Source organism: Amblyomma mixtum, chromosome 2 (genome assembly GCF_055824585.1).
Source record: "Amblyomma mixtum isolate Tamu chromosome 2, ASM5582458v1, whole genome shotgun sequence".
NCBI classification, from domain to species: Eukaryota; Metazoa; Arthropoda; class Arachnida; order Ixodida; family Ixodidae; genus Amblyomma; species Amblyomma mixtum.
The window spans coordinates 293,452,757-293,475,776 of NC_143013.1; the positions used below are offsets into that span (position 1 = coordinate 293,452,757).

General features: G+C 47.6%; 3 protein-coding genes and 1 pseudogene across 4 annotated transcripts; 3 read left to right on the plus strand and 1 right to left on the minus strand.

Annotated features, from left to right (window-relative positions):
- The first annotated feature begins 1,150 nt into the window (after positions 1–1,150).
- LOC149364508 (serine protease HTRA1B-like) lies at positions 1,151–9,903 on the plus strand. The gene is made up of 3 exons (XM_089570132.1): positions 1,151–1,200; positions 7,893–8,001; positions 9,772–9,903. Exons 1-3 carry the CDS (start codon positions 1,151–1,153, stop codon positions 9,901–9,903), a joined length of 291 nt encoding a protein of 96 aa, XP_089426258.1.
- On the minus strand, positions 2,203–7,608 carry LOC149364509 (uncharacterized). 2 transcript variants are annotated; one of them, XM_089574473.1, is made up of 3 exons: positions 7,314–7,608; positions 6,062–6,155; positions 2,203–5,551 (listed from the first exon to the last, which is right to left on the minus strand). In XM_089574473.1, exons 1-3 carry the CDS (start codon positions 7,464–7,466, stop codon positions 3,087–3,089), a joined length of 2,712 nt encoding a protein of 903 aa, XP_089430599.1. In that variant the 5' UTR covers positions 7,467–7,608; the 3' UTR covers positions 2,203–3,086. The 2 variants fall into 2 exon arrangements, with proteins under 2 accessions (XP_089430599.1, XP_089430600.1); XM_089574474.1 differs by lacking the exon at positions 7,314–7,608 and having other exon boundaries at positions 2,203–4,027; positions 5,446–5,551; positions 6,062–6,325.
- Positions 9,904–13,287: 3,384 nt separating the features above from the next.
- On the plus strand, positions 13,288–18,768 carry LOC149364510 (high-affinity choline transporter 1-like; annotated as a pseudogene).
- Positions 18,769–19,104: 336 nt separating this feature from the next.
- LOC149364511 (uncharacterized) lies at positions 19,105–21,869 on the plus strand. The gene is made up of 5 exons (XM_089568702.1): positions 19,105–19,201; positions 19,364–19,581; positions 19,771–19,972; positions 20,569–21,350; positions 21,522–21,869. The coding sequence occupies exons 1-5, from the start codon at positions 19,120–19,122 to the stop codon at positions 21,867–21,869; spliced, it is 1,632 nt and encodes a 543-aa protein (XP_089424828.1). The 5' UTR covers positions 19,105–19,119.
- Positions 21,870–23,020: the final 1,151 nt, after the last annotated feature.

Sequence of the window (23,020 nt, forward strand, 5' to 3'; positions counted from 1 at the left end):
TGATTGATTGATTGATTGATTGATTGATTGATTGATTGATAAAAATCTTTTATTAAGCTCCATATTAGTTTAACGGCCTAATATTCCGGCAACCAGCGTTAATACTAGTACTCTTCGTATTCGACAGTATACACAATTAGAGCTCCAGAGTCTTGTATTCCATATACCCAAGGCGAGGAACCAACGCGTGACATAATGCTTAGGTATGTGACGTGAGATGGACATCACGTGGTTCAACCAAACTGCCACGACATCAGGCCCTTTGCCTCAATTTTTTTCTAGGGTCGTTTACTATACCTCATATGCACTCGCATTCAGCGCCTCCAAACCCTCTATACTACTCGTCGCTGCAAACCTACATATGTCATGACGGTTTGAGCGGCAGTTGAAACCGACCCGGATTTCGAAAGCTTGAAAGACCTCATTTAAGTTTAATTCCACTCTCCTTCGCTACGTCGAATTTGCTGGTCTTAATTCTCGCGAACATGGTACGCTTATGCTTCGGTCCCTGCACCAGAGCAGACGCTCGTCAACATTCTTTGAAAATTTGGCGGCCTATGAACGCTAACACTGAGCACATTGCTGACGTCAATTAATTAGCTCGGCATGAGTCGAAATTTTCTTGCGGTTCTGAAATTCTCTGAGAGTACAACCCCTCACCAGCTTTAATTATGCATGAAAAGGAATCCACGATGCCCGCTACCCTTGAGAAGAGTGTTGTGCTCCAGTCGACGCAAGCGGTATTCAGTAAGCAGTCTGATGCCGCATACACGTTTCTTTCACGCCGCTGTTTCAACCTTCCCTTGTAGGGGACACTAGGATCTTTGTACACTGGCATTCACTTTAACCGACGCATGTTCTTAGAATTGGAGAGCAGATACAGGTGGCACAGCATATGTTCTCATACGAGTCGTATCCGAACGCTGGGTGCTAAGTGCTGCCTCTCCTATGTTGTCAGAACAAAACTCCTTATCGACAGAGCGGTCAGCTTTAGCATTCCTCGAGCAGGGCCTATTGAAACCACAGCTGAAAGGAACCAAAGAAATGTGCTCGGTTCACGTACGTAAAGTCACAGCGGCCCACAGGTGTCAGTGCGCGAAGCACCTGGACGAAGAAATCATTCGAAATCGCTTGAGACGCGAGAGGAGCGATGTCTTGGAACTGGGCCGTGCTGTTTCTCCTTGTCGGACAGTTCTCAAGGTATGTTGGGTTACACGTTCGAGTTGGTGCACAGAACACTTTCCCAGAATCCTTATTTTGCATAATCGAGCTTAAGTTTTATTAATCCTAGATTAATTGCACGTCTTTTCCTTACCATACTTTCGTATAGCAGGCTTCCAGTCACGCAGGTTTGAAAGAACGTGTCAAGTTGGCACAGGGTGCAATTTTTACGCAACAGCTTTGTCTGGCCCTTTCCACTTCTCCGCATTCGTTGTATGCTGCGTGCCGGATCACCTTTCCCAGTTTAATTCAACTTTATGGGCGACTGACCGCTCATGCTGAGCAGGAGAATGTGCTTGGCTAGCTGTCTGTTGGGTATCCACTTTTCAGTGACACTATTGCCAGGGTACGACCAAGATCGCTACTTGGTACGATACAGTGCGTGTGTTATGCTAGCAACCTTGCATACCTAAACTACCCGCAACATTTTGCTAGAAGTGGGGGTCCCTTCGCATCATACAGTAGTCACCATGGCCCCGGCTCCGAAATATCATGACAGCAAAAAAAGAAATGTGAGAGCACTGCCGGCCACGGCGAAGGTAGGCTTTAGTCTGTGGCCAGCCACCCTGGCTCATGTAGGTTCATAAAAAAGTACTATTTGGAGAATAGTACTTTTTCGAAACCGAATCGAATACGAATAGTGCAGATAGAAACTGAATTGAATACGAATCGAATAATGAAAGAGCCGAATCGAATACGATTCGAAAAATCGCCTTACCGCGACGCTTGCAGGCACGCACGCTAGATTTCCTTCCAGCATTTCTGGCGTAAAAATTGGTAGTGGCTTAGCTCGGCTATGCCAGGATATACGTAGCAAAAGCAGGCATGCGACACAGCTGGCGAAGCGAGCGGAGGCGAGCGCAACGACGAGGCAAGCGGTGTGACGTCATACCAGCGGCGACGGCGGCTCCGCGGCTATGCGCGCGGTGTGACGTCATACCAGATGGCGCGGCGAGCGTGCGGCGTCTAGGGTGCCTCGATGCGCGCGCTCCTCCCGCCGCCGCCGTGCAGGGTGGAGACAACCGCGTCGTCTGCTACGACGTCCGCCATTAGGATGCCCGCTCCGTACGCAGCCAAGGGCGGCGAGCCAGCCAGTGTCACATTCACGGTTTTTGTAATTTCGCGACATCGGCTGTTATGAAGCCGTGGTGGAGGACATCGGAAATTTCGTCCACCTCAGGTTTTTATTAACATGCACCGATATCGACCTAGTACAAGGCACTGTGTTTTTCAGCTCTATCGAAACTCGGCCGCCGCGGCTGTGTCGCGCCCGTGCAGCCGAGCGCCATATACCGCCCAGCGAACACATCCGGGCCACTTTTAATGTTTCTTTGTAGTTTCAAACGTGATTTATAATTTTTGCGGAGCATTACTCGCTAATACTACAAAATAAACGACTTCTGGAACATTTTTGTGTTAAGCTTGAGTATACATATAGGCATGTTCTTTCATTTTACATTACACAATATAGTACTTTACGGCTATTTTATGCTCAGAAAAGCATTCCCATAGCTATTCTGAATTTCGTTTTCCTTTCTTTCGCGTTACTTTCGATATGCAGATGGAGATAAACAAACTTTTTAATACATGCCAGATTACTTGGTGCTTCACACATATGGTTTCTATAGCATTAAATTTTGACTCACGCAGTCACGGACTATAAGCCCTGTTTAGCATATCTTATGCAGCAATATAATGTAAACTGCTCACTACTATAAATCAGATATCGATGCCGCTAAAATAAAGCAGCCACACGGTTTCTGAACAATGAAAAAAGAAACTGCATCCGATAATTAGCGATTTCCGATGTGATAGCTTGTTTATTTGGTCGGAAACCTTAAAATGTCAAAAACAAGCGCTACAACTCACTGCAAATTAACTGCAGCGCATGTCTTGCTTCCATGCCCATTGACTCTCGCAGCTTCGAGCTGACGCAGGTGAATGCGTAGCCGTACTCTTGCATAACTTGATATCAGTATGTTTGCCAGAGAATCCTTGTGTTGCTGACAGGCCTCCATAGTGAATCGTGTGTTCTTGTTTAAATATTCTGTGACAGCCTTTAGAGGGGACTTAAGGGTGAACAGATTGTCTGTCCAGGACGCGATTCCTTTAAAGTGCTCTTCGCAGGATTGAAGAAGGCTCATAACCGCACCACTCGGATAACACAAGTTCTCACCATCTTGGACGTACTCTTTCAGTGCAGTTAAATATGCATGCTCATGGTTCGTCGAGCCAAGCATTGCAGCCTTGCACTGCTCGCAGTTCGTTTTCTTCAAAATTCCTTTCACAACAAATCCGCCAATATGATGCAAAATACTGCACTCAATTGAAGTCAGTGCTTCAATGAACAGAATTTCCCCATCGTCAATTTCCTCTTCAACATCTCCAACGTACTCTTTTTTTCCTTGTGAAATCATATCAAGCAGGTACTCAGAATCATCCGTTTCATAGCTTGAGGTTGCTGGTGTGTGCAAAAACTGACTGACGCATACAAGTTTCAAAGCACATTTCATGTCATACGCGTTTGGAACGGGTTTCCTGTGACGCACAACAGAAAAAAGATTCTCCAGGCAGTCCTGTAGCAGTCTCCCGGTGAGAAAGAATTTGTAGCCATCCATTTTAAGCACAATATCTTTCAAACGAAGGACAACTGTTGTTGCAATCATGAGACCTGCCTGTGAGGGCTTCCACTGGGATGTGCTGCCCATCTGCATGCCTTGAATTGTGTCCACTGCCAGGCGCAACATGTGCAAGGCTTCATGGTACTTTGCCATATCTTGCCAACTAAGTGCAACTGACGGATGTCGTGAGGACATCAGTTTGTACCATTTTGCGATGAGCTCCAGGAACCATGCTGTGGTTTCAGCTTCTGGTTCGAGCACTTTCTCTCTTATTAGGCAACGAATGGCGGCTGGGGATTCCTTGAAGAACTGAACTGCTAAGCCGACCTTCATTTTTGTGAAGTGGCCTTTGCTGACATGAGCTTCAGAAAGTTTGGGTGCAATTTTCAGCTCTTTGCTAGAGTCGTATTCTACGACAGCGCGCACGTGCTCCAGCTTGACTTTGTTTGAGGGTAAGCTATGTTGGCAGACAGTTGCATCGCTCAGCGTAAAGTCAATAGAGTTTAAAAGCTGACCTCGGATATTTTTTATCACGTGAGCCGCGTCCGCAGTGAAAAAGAGTTCCTTTCCCTGAAGCATCGGATGAGGGATTGAGCACACAGTGTTAGAATTCCTATGGCTAGAAAAACCTAACTCGCGCCACATAGCTCTGTTGGACGCTCCCATATCAGAGGTTACCACAAGCACTCTAAGAGAAATGTCAGCGCAAAGCTGCACGATTTCCAGAACAAAACTCTTAAGCAGACCCCCGTCGACAGAGCTTCCTGTAAAATGGTATGCGATTACCTGCTTCCACCTTGTGTTCAATCCTCCGACCATAAACACTAAGCAATGACATGCAGGTTCATCTGGAACTGCTGGAAATGTTTTCCCTCCAAACACAATGTCTTCAGCACGATCGAGGTCATACCCTTGTGCAATTTCCATTTCATCGAGATAAAGCACACAATCTTTTTCAATATCTTCCATGCCCTCTGCTTTTACTCTGAGAACGTCAATCACTTCAGTTAAGATTCCTGGTAGGAACTTGAGTCCCTGAAGACGACGGACAAGAGTCCTATTAGAAGGCAGTGGGTACCCAAGTCTTCTTAGGGTTTCGTAGCCTGAAGTTCCACTCGCAAATTTGATCTGAAGGGCTTGTTTAATTGTTTTGGACGACCAGGTGGAACCTTTGTTGCTGTTCCGAGACAGGGCTCGCATTTGGTCTTGATTTAGGAACTTCAGTTTTTTTCGTAACATTTCGCTGGCCTTTTCCATTTTTTGAAGCTTCCTTTTAATTGACTTATTTGTAGCACTTGTTTTGCTGTGAACTTCGCTAAGTTTCGCGTATTTTTTCTTCATGTCCTCTAGCTGTTTATTAAGTGTAGCACATGTGCTGTTACTGCACTTCTCTGCACGGGTTGCACGAAGTGCGCAGGCAACTTGCAGGGAATCATCTGTGGCGGGTATTGAAGTTTCTGGAATGGAACTTGGGCGAGGTGAGTTGTTCATCTGACTTTGAGCCGTCTCCCTGTCGTCACTGGGCAATGGCTGCAGTTCTTGATTTGCCGTGTGTGGCATATCAGCCATGTCGTTGACGTATTGGTCCTGAATTTCTGTTGATGTGGTATCAGAAGCACTCTGTTGATGCTGCAGAGTGCCCCTTTGCTCTGCTGCCGCAGGCACCCCTTGTAACCTTTCCTTTGGCGGCTTCCTGTGCTTAGGCATCGCTGAAAAAAGAGAGGCCACACATGCTGCAAATCAGATGGTGCATTATTTTATCATTACGAACGAGCATGCTCCAAGTCTTGCTATGTTTAGACATAAAATTAAATAAAATGCAAAATTGTCAGCATCATGCTTCTGGGCGGAAGGCGCGGCTGATTTACCTCCCTGTAAAAAATGAAAACGAGCTATTCTATTGACCGGAGGTATGAAGAGTCTTACTGTAATGTGAGCCGCCTAATTCTCTGAAGAAACATTTGTGTGAATTTTATGTTCGTGTTTTTGCACTTTATGCTTTTGTGTTTTGTTCTGAAATTGTTACCCCTCTTGCTAGGACCCTTCACTGGGTCTGCAGTATGATGAAAAAAAAAAATAATCGCTCCACGTGAGTCTACAAATGGCCGGTCATTACAGTACTAAGTTAGAACAATCAGGCTAAGAATGAAAGAAGCAATAGGATTAGGAAAGAAGCGTTGCAAACTTTCGGTAATGTAGAAATATGTGGCTTATTATACCTCTGAAGGAAAAAAGCGTTGGCACAGCATTGGGCTTCAATTTTTTCCACCCGTCAGCCCTATTCTGCTCAAAGGCGCTTTCTTCAAAATGTGCCTGTAACACAGAAACATGCAATGATCAGACAAACTTATTAATGTTTAAATTGAGAGGGCTTCACACTAACATTCTAAACAGCTAAAAATAAGTAACACAAACAGGGATATGCCCAAACAGTTATAAGTGAAATTCAGGTGCTTGTTAAGATATACTAAGAAAGAGGCAAAAGACCGTCGCCTTCTTTCTGAAAAAAAAAAACGGGGAGAGTGCGAGGAAATTATTGGACACTGAAGAGATGTGTGCTTCCCATGTTAAGATACTAAAGGTTCTTGCCTTTGCTGCTAGGTGGAACATGGGCAGTGAGCTAAGAAATTCCTTTAAAAATAAAACGTTGCACTCATATATGTGCGCGCAAGAAGGCAATGCTGTAAGTCAATCCTGGATTTTTCACGACTTCCCGCTTTCGATCATGCTGTCCACAAATTTTGTGGAGCTTCAATGAAACAGCTTTCTCTTTCGTCTGATCCTGTCATCACCATTAAGAAATTTCCGTTGTTAAAGGGCTCCGTAGTCATGAAATCCTCGTCACTCATCTCCAGTCAGATGTTCAGATAATTCACCGGTCATCGAATGGGGAAAGAAAAGCGAATGTCTAGACAAGCGTGATCACAAAACACATATCGATCACCAAGTTAAGCGTGCCTTTATACATGCAGTAACTACCAATTAGCCGTTAGTAAACTAGTCATAACGAGTCCTGACATGATTGTCATGGCCACACATGCGTCTTGCTTGGTCATACGCCTCATTTCTTTTTCTCTCTCTCACACACACACACACACAAACGGGCGCGCGCACGCACGCACACCGTCTGAGTTGGACAGCGGCACAAGAATACAACGCCGAGAAAATTCCTCAAAGCGCTCTGTATGTCATAGCATAAAAGGTAACTTAGAGCTCCCCTTACGTTCCACTGCGCACAAAAAAGAAATTGCACAAGGATCCGGTAGCAAAGAGCGCACATCTTTACGCGCTCGCAGTACTACATGTACAACAAGAGATTATAAGAACTAAGCATGTCGTGTTGCCCAGAAATAAACGAGTTAAACACGCAAGCATATGCGCCAGATATCTAGGATACAAGACTGACAAACGCTACGGTATAAAGCATGCAAATGAAAGAATAACTACGAATACAGAAGAAGCATAACTTACGCTGCATACACACGAGCGGTCCGTGGGTTGCCACTTGTCGCGCTTGATTTTTACGAGCCAGAGAAGCCGTCTTTTCGGTTCTTTAGGGAACCGGTACATCTTCCACTCATTTCGTGAGTGGTTCGTGCACTGGGGCACGCAACACCCGGGCATTTTGTCCCAGAAAACGCCGCGCACGTGCCTCTCCCAAGCAGCCGCGGCGACGCGTGGGGAGCGAAATGGCCGCTGCCGCTCCGGAGGCGGCGTTCGCCCCTTCAAAGAATGGCACCACCCTCCAAGAGGGCGCGCGCATCGAGGCACCCTAGCGGCGTCCGCCAGCTGCGGCGGTTGCTAGGCAACGGCTCAAGGTTAGTCTCTGCGCCTCCTCGGAGCACCGCCACGGCGAAATCACAAGTTTGTAGCTTTCGCTACAAAATATATTCCCTTAATCATCATATTAGGACTTTCTTACTGAAGGAGGCGCCTCCAGCGAAACATGACATGTCCCTTCCGTAAGAGTTGTGAGGAAGCTTCTTTTTTGTTATCGCATTATACACGTAGCACGGAATCCTTTGCTACGTAAACTGCTCACTGCAACAGGTGCCGGGGCGACGCCAAAATGTGCGACAAGGTGATCTGCCAGGAAATCGACCCTGCATCCTGCAAGTATGGCCTGGGAAAAGACGGCTGCTGCTACGTCTGCGCGAGGGTATGCGACTCACAGCTGCGACTATCGCATGCCCAGCAATTCTGGACAAAAGCACTTTTGAGCGGGAATCCTTTTATGAACACCCTTTTTGCATATGATGGAAGGTTTCAGTTAACAATCAATATATCTGCAGTTCACCCGACGGCAGTCTTGCATTTTTTTTTTCTATTAACGTTATTGCTATCGTCAAAAGCGTTCCCCATTGCTTTTCTATGGCAGTCTTAACTGCTCGATCTATCAATGGAAACAGGTTAAAAGAAACATTTTGGTACACATGAGAAGAATGGACGATTTCCTTCAACATTTCCATAGCAGAATTTTGCAATTTCTCAATTTTCAAAATTTTTGTCAGCGAAAATTGGACATGCGACTTCATTATTTGGTTCAGCTGGCTTCTGGATAAGAAATAATTGCCTGCCATGTTAGTATCGCCCCACTCCGCTGCAAATTCATAGCACATCTCTGCGGCTCTGGTACTGAGCTATGCAATGCTGAAGGATGAACTGTATAAAAAAACACAAAGACCCACTCTGATTGATTGATTGATTGATTGATTGATTGATTGATTGATTGATTGATTGATTGATTGATTGATTGATTGATTGATTGATTGATTGATTGATTGATAGATAGCACGTGTCTGGGGCTGTAGTACTAAGCTATGCACTGCTGATGGATGCACTGTATAAAAAGCACAGATACCCAATCTATTGATTGATTGATTGATTGATTGATTGATTGATTGATTGATTGATTGATTGATTGATTGATTGATTGATTGATTGATTGATTGATTGATTGATTGTGGACGCAAAGAGCCATTAACCCCTAGAACTGGCATGTAAACAATATTGTATATTTCAGCGCATTTTGGCATAGCCTTTATTCATTGAAGTGCGTTCTCGTGCGACTAAGCTTCGCTAGCGAAAGCTAGACCGTCTGTTTTCAGCGGAACTGACACTGCTTAATCCTTCAAACTGCTGCCCCCGGTTGGCGGCCTCCTTAATAAAAGTTATTCTTTCTCGTTCCTTGAACTTTTGACCGAATCTGATTCTTCATTGCAGAACAACGAAGAGCCGTGATCACACCCCGGTCCACATGGCGGAATAATAGCTTTGGGATGAGGGGTATTAGAGACTACCCGCCCTGTACCGCGCATGGTTACTAACGGAGAAGCGCATTAGGAAGTTTCCGTGAATCGTATTTACGCACTGGCGTCTTGCTACCAACCCCACGGCCTACAGCGCATGGTGGCTCTTGTGTGTTCGCAACCAACTGCAGTTGACGGAGTAGAGTATAGTTATTAGTTACGCTTCGCTGTTGGCGCAGTCTTTCCATCTCGCTTTTCGAGTCATCATGTAAATGCCCCGCTCGGACTTTCCGTTCTTTTTCTCCGAGTATGGCGCTCCATTCTCTGAATAGCTCGCCAAACAGAAAACGCGGGAAATAGTGCTACCTGCTCTGTAACTGCCACCTTCATAGTTTATAACCAATCTCTTCTTCGTATACTTAGAACGTTTTCAAACATCCTTCCCCTGTTTATGCTTGCTCTATAAAATCCCGAACGGTTCTTCACTGCCGTTCGCATTAATAACTATCCTGCGTTGACCTTCATGTAGCAGTTTGTCAAGCGGGTGTTGCACCATAGAGACCTTTGTCGATATACTTGTTGCAACAACATACCTAGTGATTCGCAACTTAATTTGTTTTAACCACACCTTTGAACAGCGTTGACACAACGTGACAATCCCGGGCGCCTCTGATGCGCAGGGTCCTGGAGAGACGTGCCTGACGAACGACAAGGAGTGCGGGATCGGCATGTACTGCCACACGGGCCGAGCCTCCAGCATCTGGACCAGGGCCGGAGTGTGTGTCTACATGGACGCCCCCAGCCGCAAATAGGGGGCGCCACAGCGGGGAGAGAGCAAGAACGCCTCGCTCGAGAGTACAGAACAAGACGAGCTCACTGCGAAAGCAGATTGGAGGGCTAGAAGGGAATAAAAATAAACGTCTTCCTATCTTCCCTTTTTTTTTACACAAAAAGGGAACGAAAGCCAGTAGGGCTTTCATATAATACGGTTCTAGGTTTCCAATGTTATCTTCGCATGCTTTGATGTAATGCAATACACAGATCACTGTATAGCACGTTTAGTTTCATCTAATATGTACCTTTAAACCTTCTGTCCTGCTGCGAAGACATCCTCTGGATAATACAATAGCAATAGGGGTTATTACATAAGAAAGGTTTACAATGAGAGAAAACATTTCAGGTAGCAAGTACAACCTTACCTCTCCCTATCCTTGCTCCATATTTTTTCTTACCCTCTTTCTTAGCCTTTCTGGAGTAGACAGGCGTCATGCTCCTAGTGATGGCAGTTGCCAGCATATGTTAGCACTGTACTTCTTCAATTTCCTTACGTCTGTCTCCATGTTTCAAAACCTAATAATATCTGTAAGTTCTTGTTTCCTGAAGAGGTACTTCACATGTAAATCCGTCTTCAAATGGCTCCGCCACACAGTAAGTAAATGAGGTAAAGCTGGTAATAAACCGAGTGTATAGTGCTGGTGTTTGTCCCTTCGCTCTCAGTACTGCGTCTTGTTCTACTCATACGCTTGCGCGTGGATGAGTCCTGCTACGATAGAGTTACCGTGTACACTTATATAAGGGGCCCACTTCTTTTGCGATATTTTTAAGGGGCGCCGCGCCCTTACGCAAAAGCGCCATTTTTCCGCTCAGTTTTTCCATTTTCTCGTTGCCTTTCCTAATAAGCATACGCATGGAATTTGGGATGGTATATACAGGCTGTTGCACATAAGAATGTACACAATTTTTAATAATAGGCTTTTAGAGTTAGAAGAGCGCTTTTTCGACATAGCGTTGTCAGCGGAGAAGTACATCAGAATACAGCTAAGATGTGCTAAATAGCAGGCTGGTTAACTAATATTGAATAGTTCATTTTTTAACTATCACAGTTAGACTCTTTAATTATTGAGAGGTTTGTAGCCCACTGTAAGTAATATCCGTCTCAGTTTTTGGAATTACGAAAACGTCATTACCCTCGGTACTATGGCTCTACAAAACTGCGTGCTTTTAGAAAGGTCATGTAATTTGGCATGATGAAGCCAAAATTTCTTGGGTCACAGCGCCGAGGGTAACCGCGTTTTCGAAATTCTAAAAACTGAAATGGATATTACTCACAGTGGGCTACACGCCTCTCAGTAATTAATGAGCCTAACAGGATGTTTCACCTAAGACTTTTCACAGTTTTAAAAAATTATTAAAGTATTAGTTGACCGGCCTGCCAGTTAGCAAGTCTTAGCTGTATAGTGATGTATCACACAGCTGAAAATGCTACACCGAAAAAGCACTGTGTTCGAACTCAAAACGACTATTTTAAAAAATTGTGTAAACACTTAGATGAAACACCCCATATGTCGATCGGGTTCACCTGAATAAATAGCTGTAACTAAGGGCCAATGCTGTCTTTTTTCTTGTGTGTAGAATGTCTTGGAGCTAAAGCCATTTTTTAATGCTTAACAACCAACTAGCCCAACAGCTAACTCCTTTTTTTTTTTTTTTGCAGTATGCCTCACGTATTTCCTTAGCCTAGCGGATAGGGAAGTTAGCGTCTTTGAAAATCATTTTACAGGTCTCATTTGAAACTCGGAAATGAAAGAAGTAAAAGACAGGTTGGATTCTTTTGAATTGATTTTATCTATGACCTTCAATTTGTGTCAGGTAGAAACCACCATGATGTGCACTCTAATAGAAACCACCATGATGTGCACTCTAATAGAAACCACCATGATGTGCACTCTAAACGTGTGATTATCAGGATGGTGGGGATGACGCCTGTGCACTCTGCAAGAGGTTGGCAAAGAACTCCTCGTAATGACGATGACATTCCCCCAGCACGCACATCACCCCGCATTAATCAACTACACATTGCTCGTCCACTCTCTCGCACTGTCACTTTTAACAATTATTTTGGAAAAGCGAAATTACTGTCATCACCTGCTCATCCAAGTTCATTGAAAGCTTAAACCATCGTGGCAATCTTTCTTTGTAATACTCCCCACCCTTTACGTAAAACCCCTTCCGGAATCTTTAAGGAAATGAAACGAAATGGCGCTTAAACACATTGCAGCAAGTGCTTTCCGCACTTTCTAGTTGCTGCATTTTAAGGCGGAAGCCTTTCCTGACTCATGTGAGGAGTGGACGGAAGTTGTGGACAAAGGCTGTCCGCAAAAGTGGCCGCTCGAACTGTCAAACATAATAAAAAAAAGGATAACAGAATAAAATTGGGGTCTAGGTGGGAAACGAAACTCAGGCCGCCGTTGTGGGTGAGGCGGACGCTGCCACTCGGCCACGACACTTCTTTCTTTCTTTCTTTCTTTCTTTCTTTCTTTCTTTCTTTCTTTCTTTCTTTCTTTCTTTCTTTCTTTCTTTCTTTCTTTCTTTCTTTCTTTCTTTCTTTCTTTCTTTCTTTCTTTCTTTCTTTCTTTCTTTCTTTCTTTCTTTCTTTCTTTCTTTCTTTCTTTCTCTCTTCTTTGTTTCTTTCTTTCTTTCTCTCTTTCTTTCTTTCTTTCCTTCCTTCTTTCTTTCTTTCTTTCTTTCTCTCTTTCTTTCTTTCTTTCTTTCGTACTTTCTTTCTTTCTTTTTTTCCTTCTTTCTTTCTTTATTGCCTGTTTCGACAGTTTACAACAGGCATTACACCTCGACGTTTGAAGCTGAAAAAGGCGCGTCTAGTAAAGGCACAGTTCTATCGAGATGCGTACTGAGGACTAAATGAGTAATATGAGCATGTTAATTACAGATGTCGTGAACAAGCGAGTACCAACCCACTGAAAATCCACCTTGCAATGTACGGCGCTGGCTCAGCAAATGGCACAGGTGGCGGACCGCGCATAGCTTTCGTATTTCCGCACGTAAGGAGACTTAAGTGCACCCCATAATTTTTTACAGTTGCTATTAGCACTCATGTGTTTGTATTTCTTTGTTTCCGTGCCTACGCCCTGTGATCTGTGTTTAGTGTTCGCAAGACCTCCAAGCCTGAAATGTCGTAACAACCAGCCGACAGGTGATGGTTGTTAGAGCCGATACACTGGTCATGGGCACGTTGTTGTTGTTCACCTCGTAGAATGGCGCATACCCACACCGGGGGATCGGCCAAGAAGAGGGGTGCATAGAGAGTTTTTGTGATGGACACGTGCCGTTGGCGAGCCGGCTGAAGGAAGAAGGCGAAGAAGGAGCAAAGGCTGCGCCAAGAATTCTTGCCGAAAGCCATGGCCGTGAACACGGTCGCAGTGGCAGCGATGGCCGCCTACTACGCGGTCGTGACGGGACTGGCCGCTTGGTACAGCCGCCGAAACAGGGTGAAGAGGTGTTTCTTCCCCAGCAGAGGCATTCAAGACTACGACGCACGGCTGGGCCCGAGGTTGCTGAGGCTGTGCCTCGCCAACAGAAACATTCCCCTGAGCTTGGGATTTAGCTCCATGACAGGTACGGGTTGTTTACGTGTACGGTTTCTTGGGATGTGTACAAGCCGTTTACTACCGGAAAACGCGATTACAGCCGCGTTTTGTATTGAGTTAAGTTGCCTGTTATATTTCCCTGCTGTCGTAATTTCGTTTTTGAGTAATTGCTATCGCTGGAACTGGTATAGGGCTCTCTCATAGTTTTCTCCTGCCGATGTCATGTGTGTTTGCACGTTGCATTTCCCCCTGTGCTCGCGTTATTGCTTCCGGATTCCATTCCCTATTAACAGATAAATAAAGCATGGCTTCTCCTACCGCGAGTAGCGAGAGAGTTTTTCAGCGTGCTAAGTTCTTCTTCAATACTCTCTAAATATGTGACGAACTTCGTGTCATGGTAACGTGCGCTTTTCTTTGCGACTGGCGACCAACTAACGTGAAATAAGCGCACCCAGTCTCCCTTTTGCCCTGTTTTGACGACTCCATTTTAAAAAGAAAGAAATAGGTCAAAATTCAAAACGCACTTCCATTCTGACTGCCCTTCCTAAGTTCGAGGCTCCCCATTTGGAACAAAGTGGCGAGGCTACTAAATTTCGCGCGTGTGCTAATTGTCAACATCAACAACGCCTTCACTTTCACTGCAGGACAAAGGCCACTTCCATTGACCTTCAATAAATCCTTTCCCGTCCCAGAATAGGCCACCTTATCCCCGTAAACATCCTAATCTTCTCTATCTGCTTTACTGTGCCTTAACCATAATACACGTTTTCGTTTCACTGGTATCCATTCTATTATCTTGATGGACAGTTAGACATCTGTTACTCGCACTGCATGTTCCTCCCAAGCTCATTTTCACTTTTTCATTTCAACACTGACGTATCCAACCCGTGTTCACTCTCTAATCCACTCAGTTATGGTTGCAGATGTAATTTATGTGCAGATAATCCAATACTGTTATCGGACATTGTGCAGTGAGCGAATTATCCTGCCGATGTCTTACTCTGAATCCCAACCACGCAGCGTCCTAGGTCGGAGGAGGCTACCTGAACGGCACCGCCGAGGCCGTCTTCAAGCACGGCCTCCTCAACGCTCAGGTTCCGATCGGCTACGCGATGAGCCTACTGCTAGGTGAGCTGCAACATGACCGAGGCGTTGCTGTGAACCACTAACTAACTCGACCGAGCATTCACGTTTCTGCTTTACTTCTGATAAAAACCACTTGATCCCGTATTTCGAGGGCCAAAAGCAGCTCATGCTTGCTGCAACCGTCTTGGTACACTTAGCCTATCGACAGTGGTCTGTTTCTGAAAGGCTTCCTCCGAGGTACAGGGTCGTCCACTCTTAGTTAGAACACGCTAGCGCATGGCCGCACTCTTTAGAGGTCCACCGCGTGCGACACAGTCGCTCATCGCAGCAAAGTGGCGCAATAGAAGGTGTACCTGGACGTGGTGCTTTGCGTCACCTGCCACTTCGCTTCGATGCACAGCCGTTTCGGACGCAATGACCCTCCAAAGAGCACGGCCATGTGCTAGTGTATTCTAAGAGTGGACTACCCTGTACACGAAGTCGGATTCGCCTTTGTCATTGCCGTCATTCCACGTCGTAACCAAAAACTGTCCACGTTCCCCTGGAGCCCAAATAAAGTATTTTCTGGCTGGGCTCAAGCAAAAAGGGGGCTGCGTTTTCGAGAGTGCGCCACCTGTGGTCATCAGGTAATGAAGTCATGCGAGTCTAAATCTCTGTGCATTAGAGAGGGCAATGGGTGGGATGGGATTTGCAGCTTTCGCTCTCACTCCTTCGCCCAAAGGAATGGGAGAAGTCTAAAGTTTCTTTGACAAGCTTAGTACGCTAACACCGACTCACAGCGCTGTCTCCGACTACCCAGTGAGGGATGTGAGACATCCTTCACTGGGTAGTCGGAGTCTGGCGGGGAAGCGGGGCCATGTTCATTATGTTTTCTTACATAAAAGCGCCTCGTGGTTGCCCCGCGTATTCGAGGATGATGGCCGATTGTGGTACGCACTCATGGTGCGTAGCTAGCTAGGAAGGCTGGCCGCCACTCAAGAAAACGCAGCTGCGAAGTAAACTTAGTAAACCTCAGATCAGCTGAAGGTTGCAGGTCTTGTTAATCATGAGATATGATTCGACGCTGGCTAGAGAATGGAGTCTTCACGAACTAATACGGCTAGCTTTGCTATCCGAATCGGTAATTGTCACAATACACTGAAAGATCGAGGACGCAGACGAGAAGACATATGTCTCAGTCCTCCTGTCTTCGTTCTTTCAATGCGGTGTACAATGCCAACAAGATGCATCACGATAGTCGTCTGAGGCATTGTCTCTCGCGTCCGTTTTCAGGCGGCCTGTTCTTCTCGAGTAAGATGCGCTCAACACGTTCGCTGACGATGCTGGACCCGTTCCAGCAGCTGTACGGACGCTGGATGGGACTTCTGCTCTGTGTGCCGGCCCTATGCGGAGAGATCTTCTGGGCGGCCGCAGTCCTCGCCGCGCTGGGTGAGCTTCACCTGGTTATAATAATTATAAGCTCGTTACTCACTGAACAAGCAGTTTACAAAGGTCAGGCTTGCCAAAGCCTCATTGGGTTTGTATGACGCAGCGCCTGATAGACAGCGAAAAGTCGCTTCCACGGCGTCCCTCAGCAACGCAGCCGGGTGCGCATTGGACAGATGACCTTTCGTGTTGAAGCTTTCACCTCGGGAATGTGCGATGATCAACGTCTTGAACGGTGGGGATCGTTGTGCTTTGTGACCACGCTGAAATTCTTCACTGCACGCGTGAGCCTCGACGCGTGCAAAAATTCGCAGTGTGCGTTCACGTAGACTTGATTAATGCCGCTCTGAAGAAACAGAAGTTTTCCGGAAGATTCCTGGCCACTTCCAGACCGCGACCGAAACATTCACTGAGCCAGCCTGGCTAGAGCCTTCTGTTGAGTCCGTGCCACTGTATCTGCTCAAGACGGACGAAACGACGTTATTTAGATTACAACTTCGTGTTGGGTTTTAAAGGCGCAGAAATGCACCACGAATACGATGCAGACGGGAAGTTCCCGCAACCCTTTCAGACAGCCTTTCCGGCACTTTCACTGTGTGTGTAGACCAGTTAGAGTGCAATCAAAGCCGCAGATGCCGTGCGCCCTAATGGCCGTTCCCTTTACAAGTGGAAAGCGGCCTGAAATCTTCTGAAAAGGCATTGAATTCTTATTTGCCGCCTGCACAGGTCAGACGGCCAAAGTGATTGTGGGTTTGAATGGCACCGAGTGCATCATTGTGTCCTCGGTGGTCGCCGCCTTCTGCACTTGCCTCGGGGGCCTGTGTTCATTGGTGTACACGGATACCTTTCAGCTGTGGACTGCGTTCGTCGGCCTTGTGAGTAGCGTCACTAGTTCACTATAGTCACTACTAAGGGCAGTACGGCCACTACCCAGCAACGCTATATAAAATTGCATTTTTTTCATGTGCTGTAGAAATGTCCCAATGGGCAAAAAGTATCAATACCATTCCGAAACTTCTCGCTTATTTTTTCTTTTTTGCTTTTCGCTATGCCTAACGATAAGATTAGAACTGAACTGCGACAGCGCAATTTCAGAGAGAGAGAGAAGCCCTCTGATGAGCAGAGAATTTAGCCGGCGTGTAAAGATCCCTGGCACGCTACTCTGCGTGGGGAAGGGAATTTGGGAGATAAAGGCGGAAGGAGAGCGGTGCGGAAAAGGTAAAATAAAACAAAAATGGGAGAAGGTAAAATGCTAATCTTGAGATAAATAAATCTCGCTCCATTAGCACCCGCTAGGTAATCTGCTCACAAGGCTGCCAAGGACTATATAGGTCGTGCGTTCGATTCCCTGGACCGCAGCGGTCGCCCAATGGTTTGGGCATACACCTCGTATGCAGGAGGTGCTGGGTTCGATCCCCAATGTTGCCGGACGCCCACCGGTTTCTGATGCTTACTGTCTTCTTCCTGACCTCGTGCTCGGCTTTCCTTGGGTGAAATGTTTGCAAATTGGGTCTCAGACCCCACCTTGAGTACACCAGTAAACCTTGTGCTACGGCGGTCCTTATCCAGCTTCCCTGCGCCTCTAAAACCAAATCAATCATCACCGCCTGGACCGTAAATTGTTAGCATTTTGCCCCAATGTAACTCTCTCCATGTCAAGTCATTGGCACCAGCAACGCTATAATTCTAGGACTAGGTTTGCTGACTGACGGTCGCTAACCACAACGGACAACGCACGGACTGATGACCACTTGTTATACAATGTCATTTCGGAAGTGTGCACAAATTTTAGGGTAGTCACTTAACATGCCGGCGAGCGCCCGAGCCTCCCTGTTCATTCCATGGTGCAGTGGCTGTGTGTGCCGTTCTGCCTAAACAGCAAGACTGCGAGCTCGTTGAAGCCAAAGTTGAACTTGCAAGACAGGGAGATGCTCCCGCCATTACCCGAGACGGTGGACCGTTTCCTCAGCCTCGCGTACGGCGGGATTCCGTGGCAGGTAAGACGGTACAAATGTTTGCAATGAAGGCGGATTCTGTGCCATAAATACTGCTCCATCTTTAGGGCATATTAACAAGCGCAGAAAATTGTACAGACGACAGGCCCACGGGACATAGGATCGACAGCTGGACGAGCCCCGCCGCGGTGGCTCAGTGGTTACGGCGCTCGGCTGCTGGCCCGAAAGACGCGGGTTCGAAAGACGCGGGCCGAATTTCGATGAAGGCGAAATTCTTGAGGCCCGTGTGCTGTGCGATGTCAGTGCACGTTAAAGAACCCCAGGTGGTCGAAATTTCCGAAGACCATTCACTACGGCGTCCCTCATAGCCTGAGTTGCTTTGGGACGTTAAACCCAATAAACCAAACCAAACCAAACATAGGATCGACGAGGCAAATGCTAGACAGGCTAAAAAAGGCCGCGAGCAGGATTCGATCCTGCGTCGTTAACGTGGCTCAACAGCCGAACGCCATAGCTACTGAGCAACTACGGCGAATCTCCTTTGATGCTGCGAAGCTGTAAATAGCATGAGCAATATATTTCTCACTTTTGTGGCAAAATCTACACTAAGATACTTAACTCACACTTCGCCTGCCTAGCCACCGAGCTTGAATGACCTTGGTTGAGTCATGGCTAGTGTTGCTATGCTCTGATGTCTGGTTCTGGTTCGAGCCTACGGCTGGTGTTACTATGCGCTTGTGCCTTGCTATGCATAACCTTTGCCATTTGACCTTGACTTTTGCCATTTAACCTTTGACTTTAACCTCTGACCTTACAGTTGGTGTGAGGGTGGAGAAGTAGTCACGTGACCTGCGCGTGATACCACGTGATTGTGGCGTGATGGAATGTGGGTGTGACGTCAGCGTCGAGAGTTGTATATAACATCGCGTCCCGGCTTTCGCTACGGTTAACTCGGTTCTGCCAAGTCGAATCGCAGCCTAATTTTTTACGACCTCAGAGTGACGACAGCTTTGCGGGTGCCCAATAAAAAGGCCCCAAATGGCTAGGCAGAATCACAAAAAATCAAACGTATTTTGACAATAGCCGTACGTGACGCAGCACCGAGAGTAAATTGCTCTTCCTTCACCAGGTATACTTCCAGCGCGTGTTGGGCAGCGCCACTGGATTCGAGGCCCAGATGCTGTCCTACGCATCGGCTGTTGGCTGCCTCCTCCTCGCGGCACCGCCCATCGTCATCGGAGCGATCTCCAGGAACACCAGTAAGAGGCCCTAGATTACCTGTGGTCAAAGACCACGGCAATAAATAATTTAGAGCGTGCCTGAGATGAAAGTGTGCTGCCAAAGACAACGGCCGCTGGCAATCGCAACACAGAGCTGAGGAGCGCTGCATAAGGTAGCTCTTCCACGAGATAACTCTGCAGATTTCACGTCGGCCGGCTACCCGGGACCCTCTGATCTGCGGCCTGAGGACCAGCCGAGTGTGCTGCCCTTCGCCCTGCGCTACCTGTGCCCAAATGCTATATCCGTGGTGGGCATGACTGCCATCATCGGAGCAGTGTTGTCTTCGGCTGACTCTTCCGCGCTCAGCGCTTCCACGCTCATCACCAGGAACGTCTACCAGACCCTCTACAGACCGACGGTAAAGTCACCTTCTCTTCATGTGCATTGTTGGCGCGCGCGAATAGGCGCGTAAAACAGTTGTCGCTTGCTCACTGTTTAATACTTGTGGCTACTTAGCACCTGCCTCTAAAAACTAGATTTATGCCACTACATCTGACTCTGTAGCCGCATTTGACTCGGTCAATGTCGGACTCTCTCTATGGTGCAGGCCACGGACCAGGAGATGGCCAAGGTGCTGCGATGCGTGGTTTGCATGGCCAGCGCCGCCGCGACGAGCGTCGCGCTCTTCGCGACTTCGGTGTTTGCTCTGTGGACGCTCTCAACGGAAATGGTCTACGTGGTGCTGTTTCCACAGCTGCTGTGCGTGTTCTACCTGCCACAACGGACAAACTCGTACGGCTCTATAGTCGGTGCGTCGACCAATAGTTGACGCTGATGGGGCGCGGTTCGGTGTCAGTAGCGATAAAGGAAACTCGATCTGCCACAGATGCCGTCTCCACCTTCGAATAACACGCAGCGCGTCTGCTTCCGCACCCTTCTTTGGTTAGCAGTTAATGGTTTTCTTCTTAACGGTTTATGGTCAAGGCGGCACACATACGTCCAAGATACGAACAGGAGGCACCCGAGGCGGAAAAGAGGAAGGCAGTGTTTTACTGTCCTTGTCCCTTTTTGCGATGTTTTTTCGTCAGAGTGACGAGGATCATTGATTGCTCTCAGTAGTGATTCACTTTGATCGCTCTCAGCAGCGACGGACACCTTCCCCCCCCCCTTTTTTTTCTGTTTACTTTCCCAACTCCCATTATGTCCCGAGGCAATAAATAACGCTATAAAAAAAGTCTCTTTCCTAGTAGTATCTGTCGCTTTCAGATAAAAGCGGCCAGCATGTCCATGCCGCTTGCAGTATCTTGAGAAGGCCCTCACTATAGTATGATATTAAGAACTGTGCACTGCTGTCACGTAACGCAGAGGCCATTGTTTACAATAAACGGCGCTTTGTTCAATGCAGGCTTCGTTCTCGGCACCGTCGTCCGTCTCCTGTGCGGGGAACCAACGCTTGGCTTGCCCGCGCTCCTGCAGCTACCCATGTACGACCAGGACTACGGTCAGCGGTTCCCCTTCCGTACCTTGTGCACCATAATCAGCCTCGTGTCTCTTGTGCTGGGCTCGGCGGTCGCGGAAGTCCTGTTCTCCAAGGGTTGGCTACGCAAGGGCTTCGACGTGTGCCACTGCTTCCATGACACTGCGACGTCTACTGAGCACGTCGTTATCTCAAGCACGCATACGAGCTCGCGTGCGAGCACGCCCACGAGCGCAAGGTGTAGGTCCGGTGTCGCTGCAGGTGCCGACGCAGCCGCCATCATTAGACAGGCATCGAGGAACTCCGTGACCATCGTTGACAGTATCCGGCTCTTAAGCAGCGAAGCTTCTCGCAAGCCAAACACAAGTGCGCCCAGCTCTATTCGCGCACCGAGCCAGGATCATGTACCACACCCGTCTGCCTTACGTTCTGGCTCGCGACAAGCCGCAGACATATCACGTGGTCCTGAGCCAATCTCGATGGCGCCAGCGACAGCTATCGAAGCAGCCCGGCCACGACCCGAGGACGTGCCAGTGGCTTCGGTGAGGAACGGACACGAGAGCGCAGAACTAGACGAGAGCCGACCCAACCGCGCCTCGCCATTGCTTACAAGAGAGTGTCCATCGTTGGCAGGAGAGATTCCGCTGATATCCACGACTCTAGCTGGGAGCGAATTGTTCTCGGTGCTCACTCACACACCATCCGAAGATGTCCGGTGCGAAGACGGCAAAGCGCCCGTTGCAGAAGAGCCGGTTTCTTCAGCGCTGGCGGAAAAAGTGCAACAAGATTGTCCTGATCAGGCGACAGTGAGCAAAGCATCTGCGCAGGCCGTGGTGAGTACGTCGGCAGTGGCTAGTAGACCCGGCTGCACGGCTATCCAGGACATCCCGTACGCAGTAGTGGCCGTTCAGCGTTCCACCGATAATCAAGGGGCGAGCGATGTCCTATCTGGTTCCAGCAAACAAGATGATGCCTCTCGTCACAAAGTCTGTGAAATCACAACGGCGGTGCAGCAAGGAGTCGAGCCCTCCGTGACCGATAGAAACGTAGATGGTTCTCAGAATGCGGCAAGGTCGTCTGTCTCGTTGACAACACTAAGTAGTTCTGAAGCAGAGATCTCTTCTACATCCTCTGCAACGGATGATCAGACGCAAGATAAAAAACGACGCTCAAAGGAACAGGGCCGCTCGAAGCGTCCGAAGAAGCCGAAGAAGCGTCAACAGCAGTGATGGCGGTCAGTGTAACTTTTCCGTTTCCAGGCACACGTTCATGCGACAAGATGCCAAATTTTTTATCGCTTAATTTATCTTGTTTTGCGCACCCAGCACTACGCGGGGTTATTTTGGACGAACGCGCCGTTTCCGCTATTCTTGACTTGGTAAACTTGACACACCTTATGAACTCGATTAGACGCTTGGTGACCTGAAAAGCATTTGTGCGAGCTGTTCTGTGGCTCCTGCTTTTTAGTGGAATTCTAATATGTTCGCGATGGCGCAGTACGGAGTGCCTAAAGTAAGGTATCCCACTTGCCGTAGTGTGCTACTAAGATAAATGCACTTAAACATCACTTTGGTCCATTAAGAGCATGCAAGTGCATTATCGCGTCGCGGCATATGGTTTAGCGTCCACGCGAATACAGCGGTGCCGTCTCGCTGGGCTGTTAACTGCTTAACAGTTGCGTGGCATTTGTATCCACGAAAATTGTAATGTTCGAAATGTGACGACGTCCGTGACGCCTGAGTACCGTTAACGTTTTGGCTAGAACTCGGCAATCATTAAAGCCTACTTACCCATTCTCTGAACTAAACAGAAGAGAGGGAACGGATCCCGAACTGGGTGCTTTTCTTAAGAGCACATACAAGGACTGTAGGCGCTACCCTCACCTTGGTGACAAGACCTCAACTCTAGTCAGCTGACGAGTGCTGACTTTGCTTACAGAATCGCGTGACTATATGTGCTTCATTTCGCTTTAGCTTCATAGTGCGTACAACAGATGGCGCCACGACTTATTCGGAGGCAGTGGTAGAACGCCGCCGCCTTTCCCGCCGCCGCTCATCGTTTCATTTCGTTTCGCAGTAATGTCGGCAGATGGCGCGTCAACTGGATCGTGTATTCAAGTCTGCCTTGTGAGGAGGGCTGTGAAATGGAAAAATCGTGCACAAAGCTTCGTTAAGCGTGAGAAAAGAGAGCAGAGGGACAGAGAACTGAGAAATGCAGGGCGCGTGATATAATCGCCGTGTGTCCAATTCCATGCAACGTGCTCGAGCCGGCGCTCCTGTTTAAATTACACCGGGGTAGCAATGGCTGGTTGTGACATGCTTCGCCAAGAAAAGTCTTCTATGCAGGCCTCGCTCTCAAAGCGAGCCTTCAAGCAGCCTCA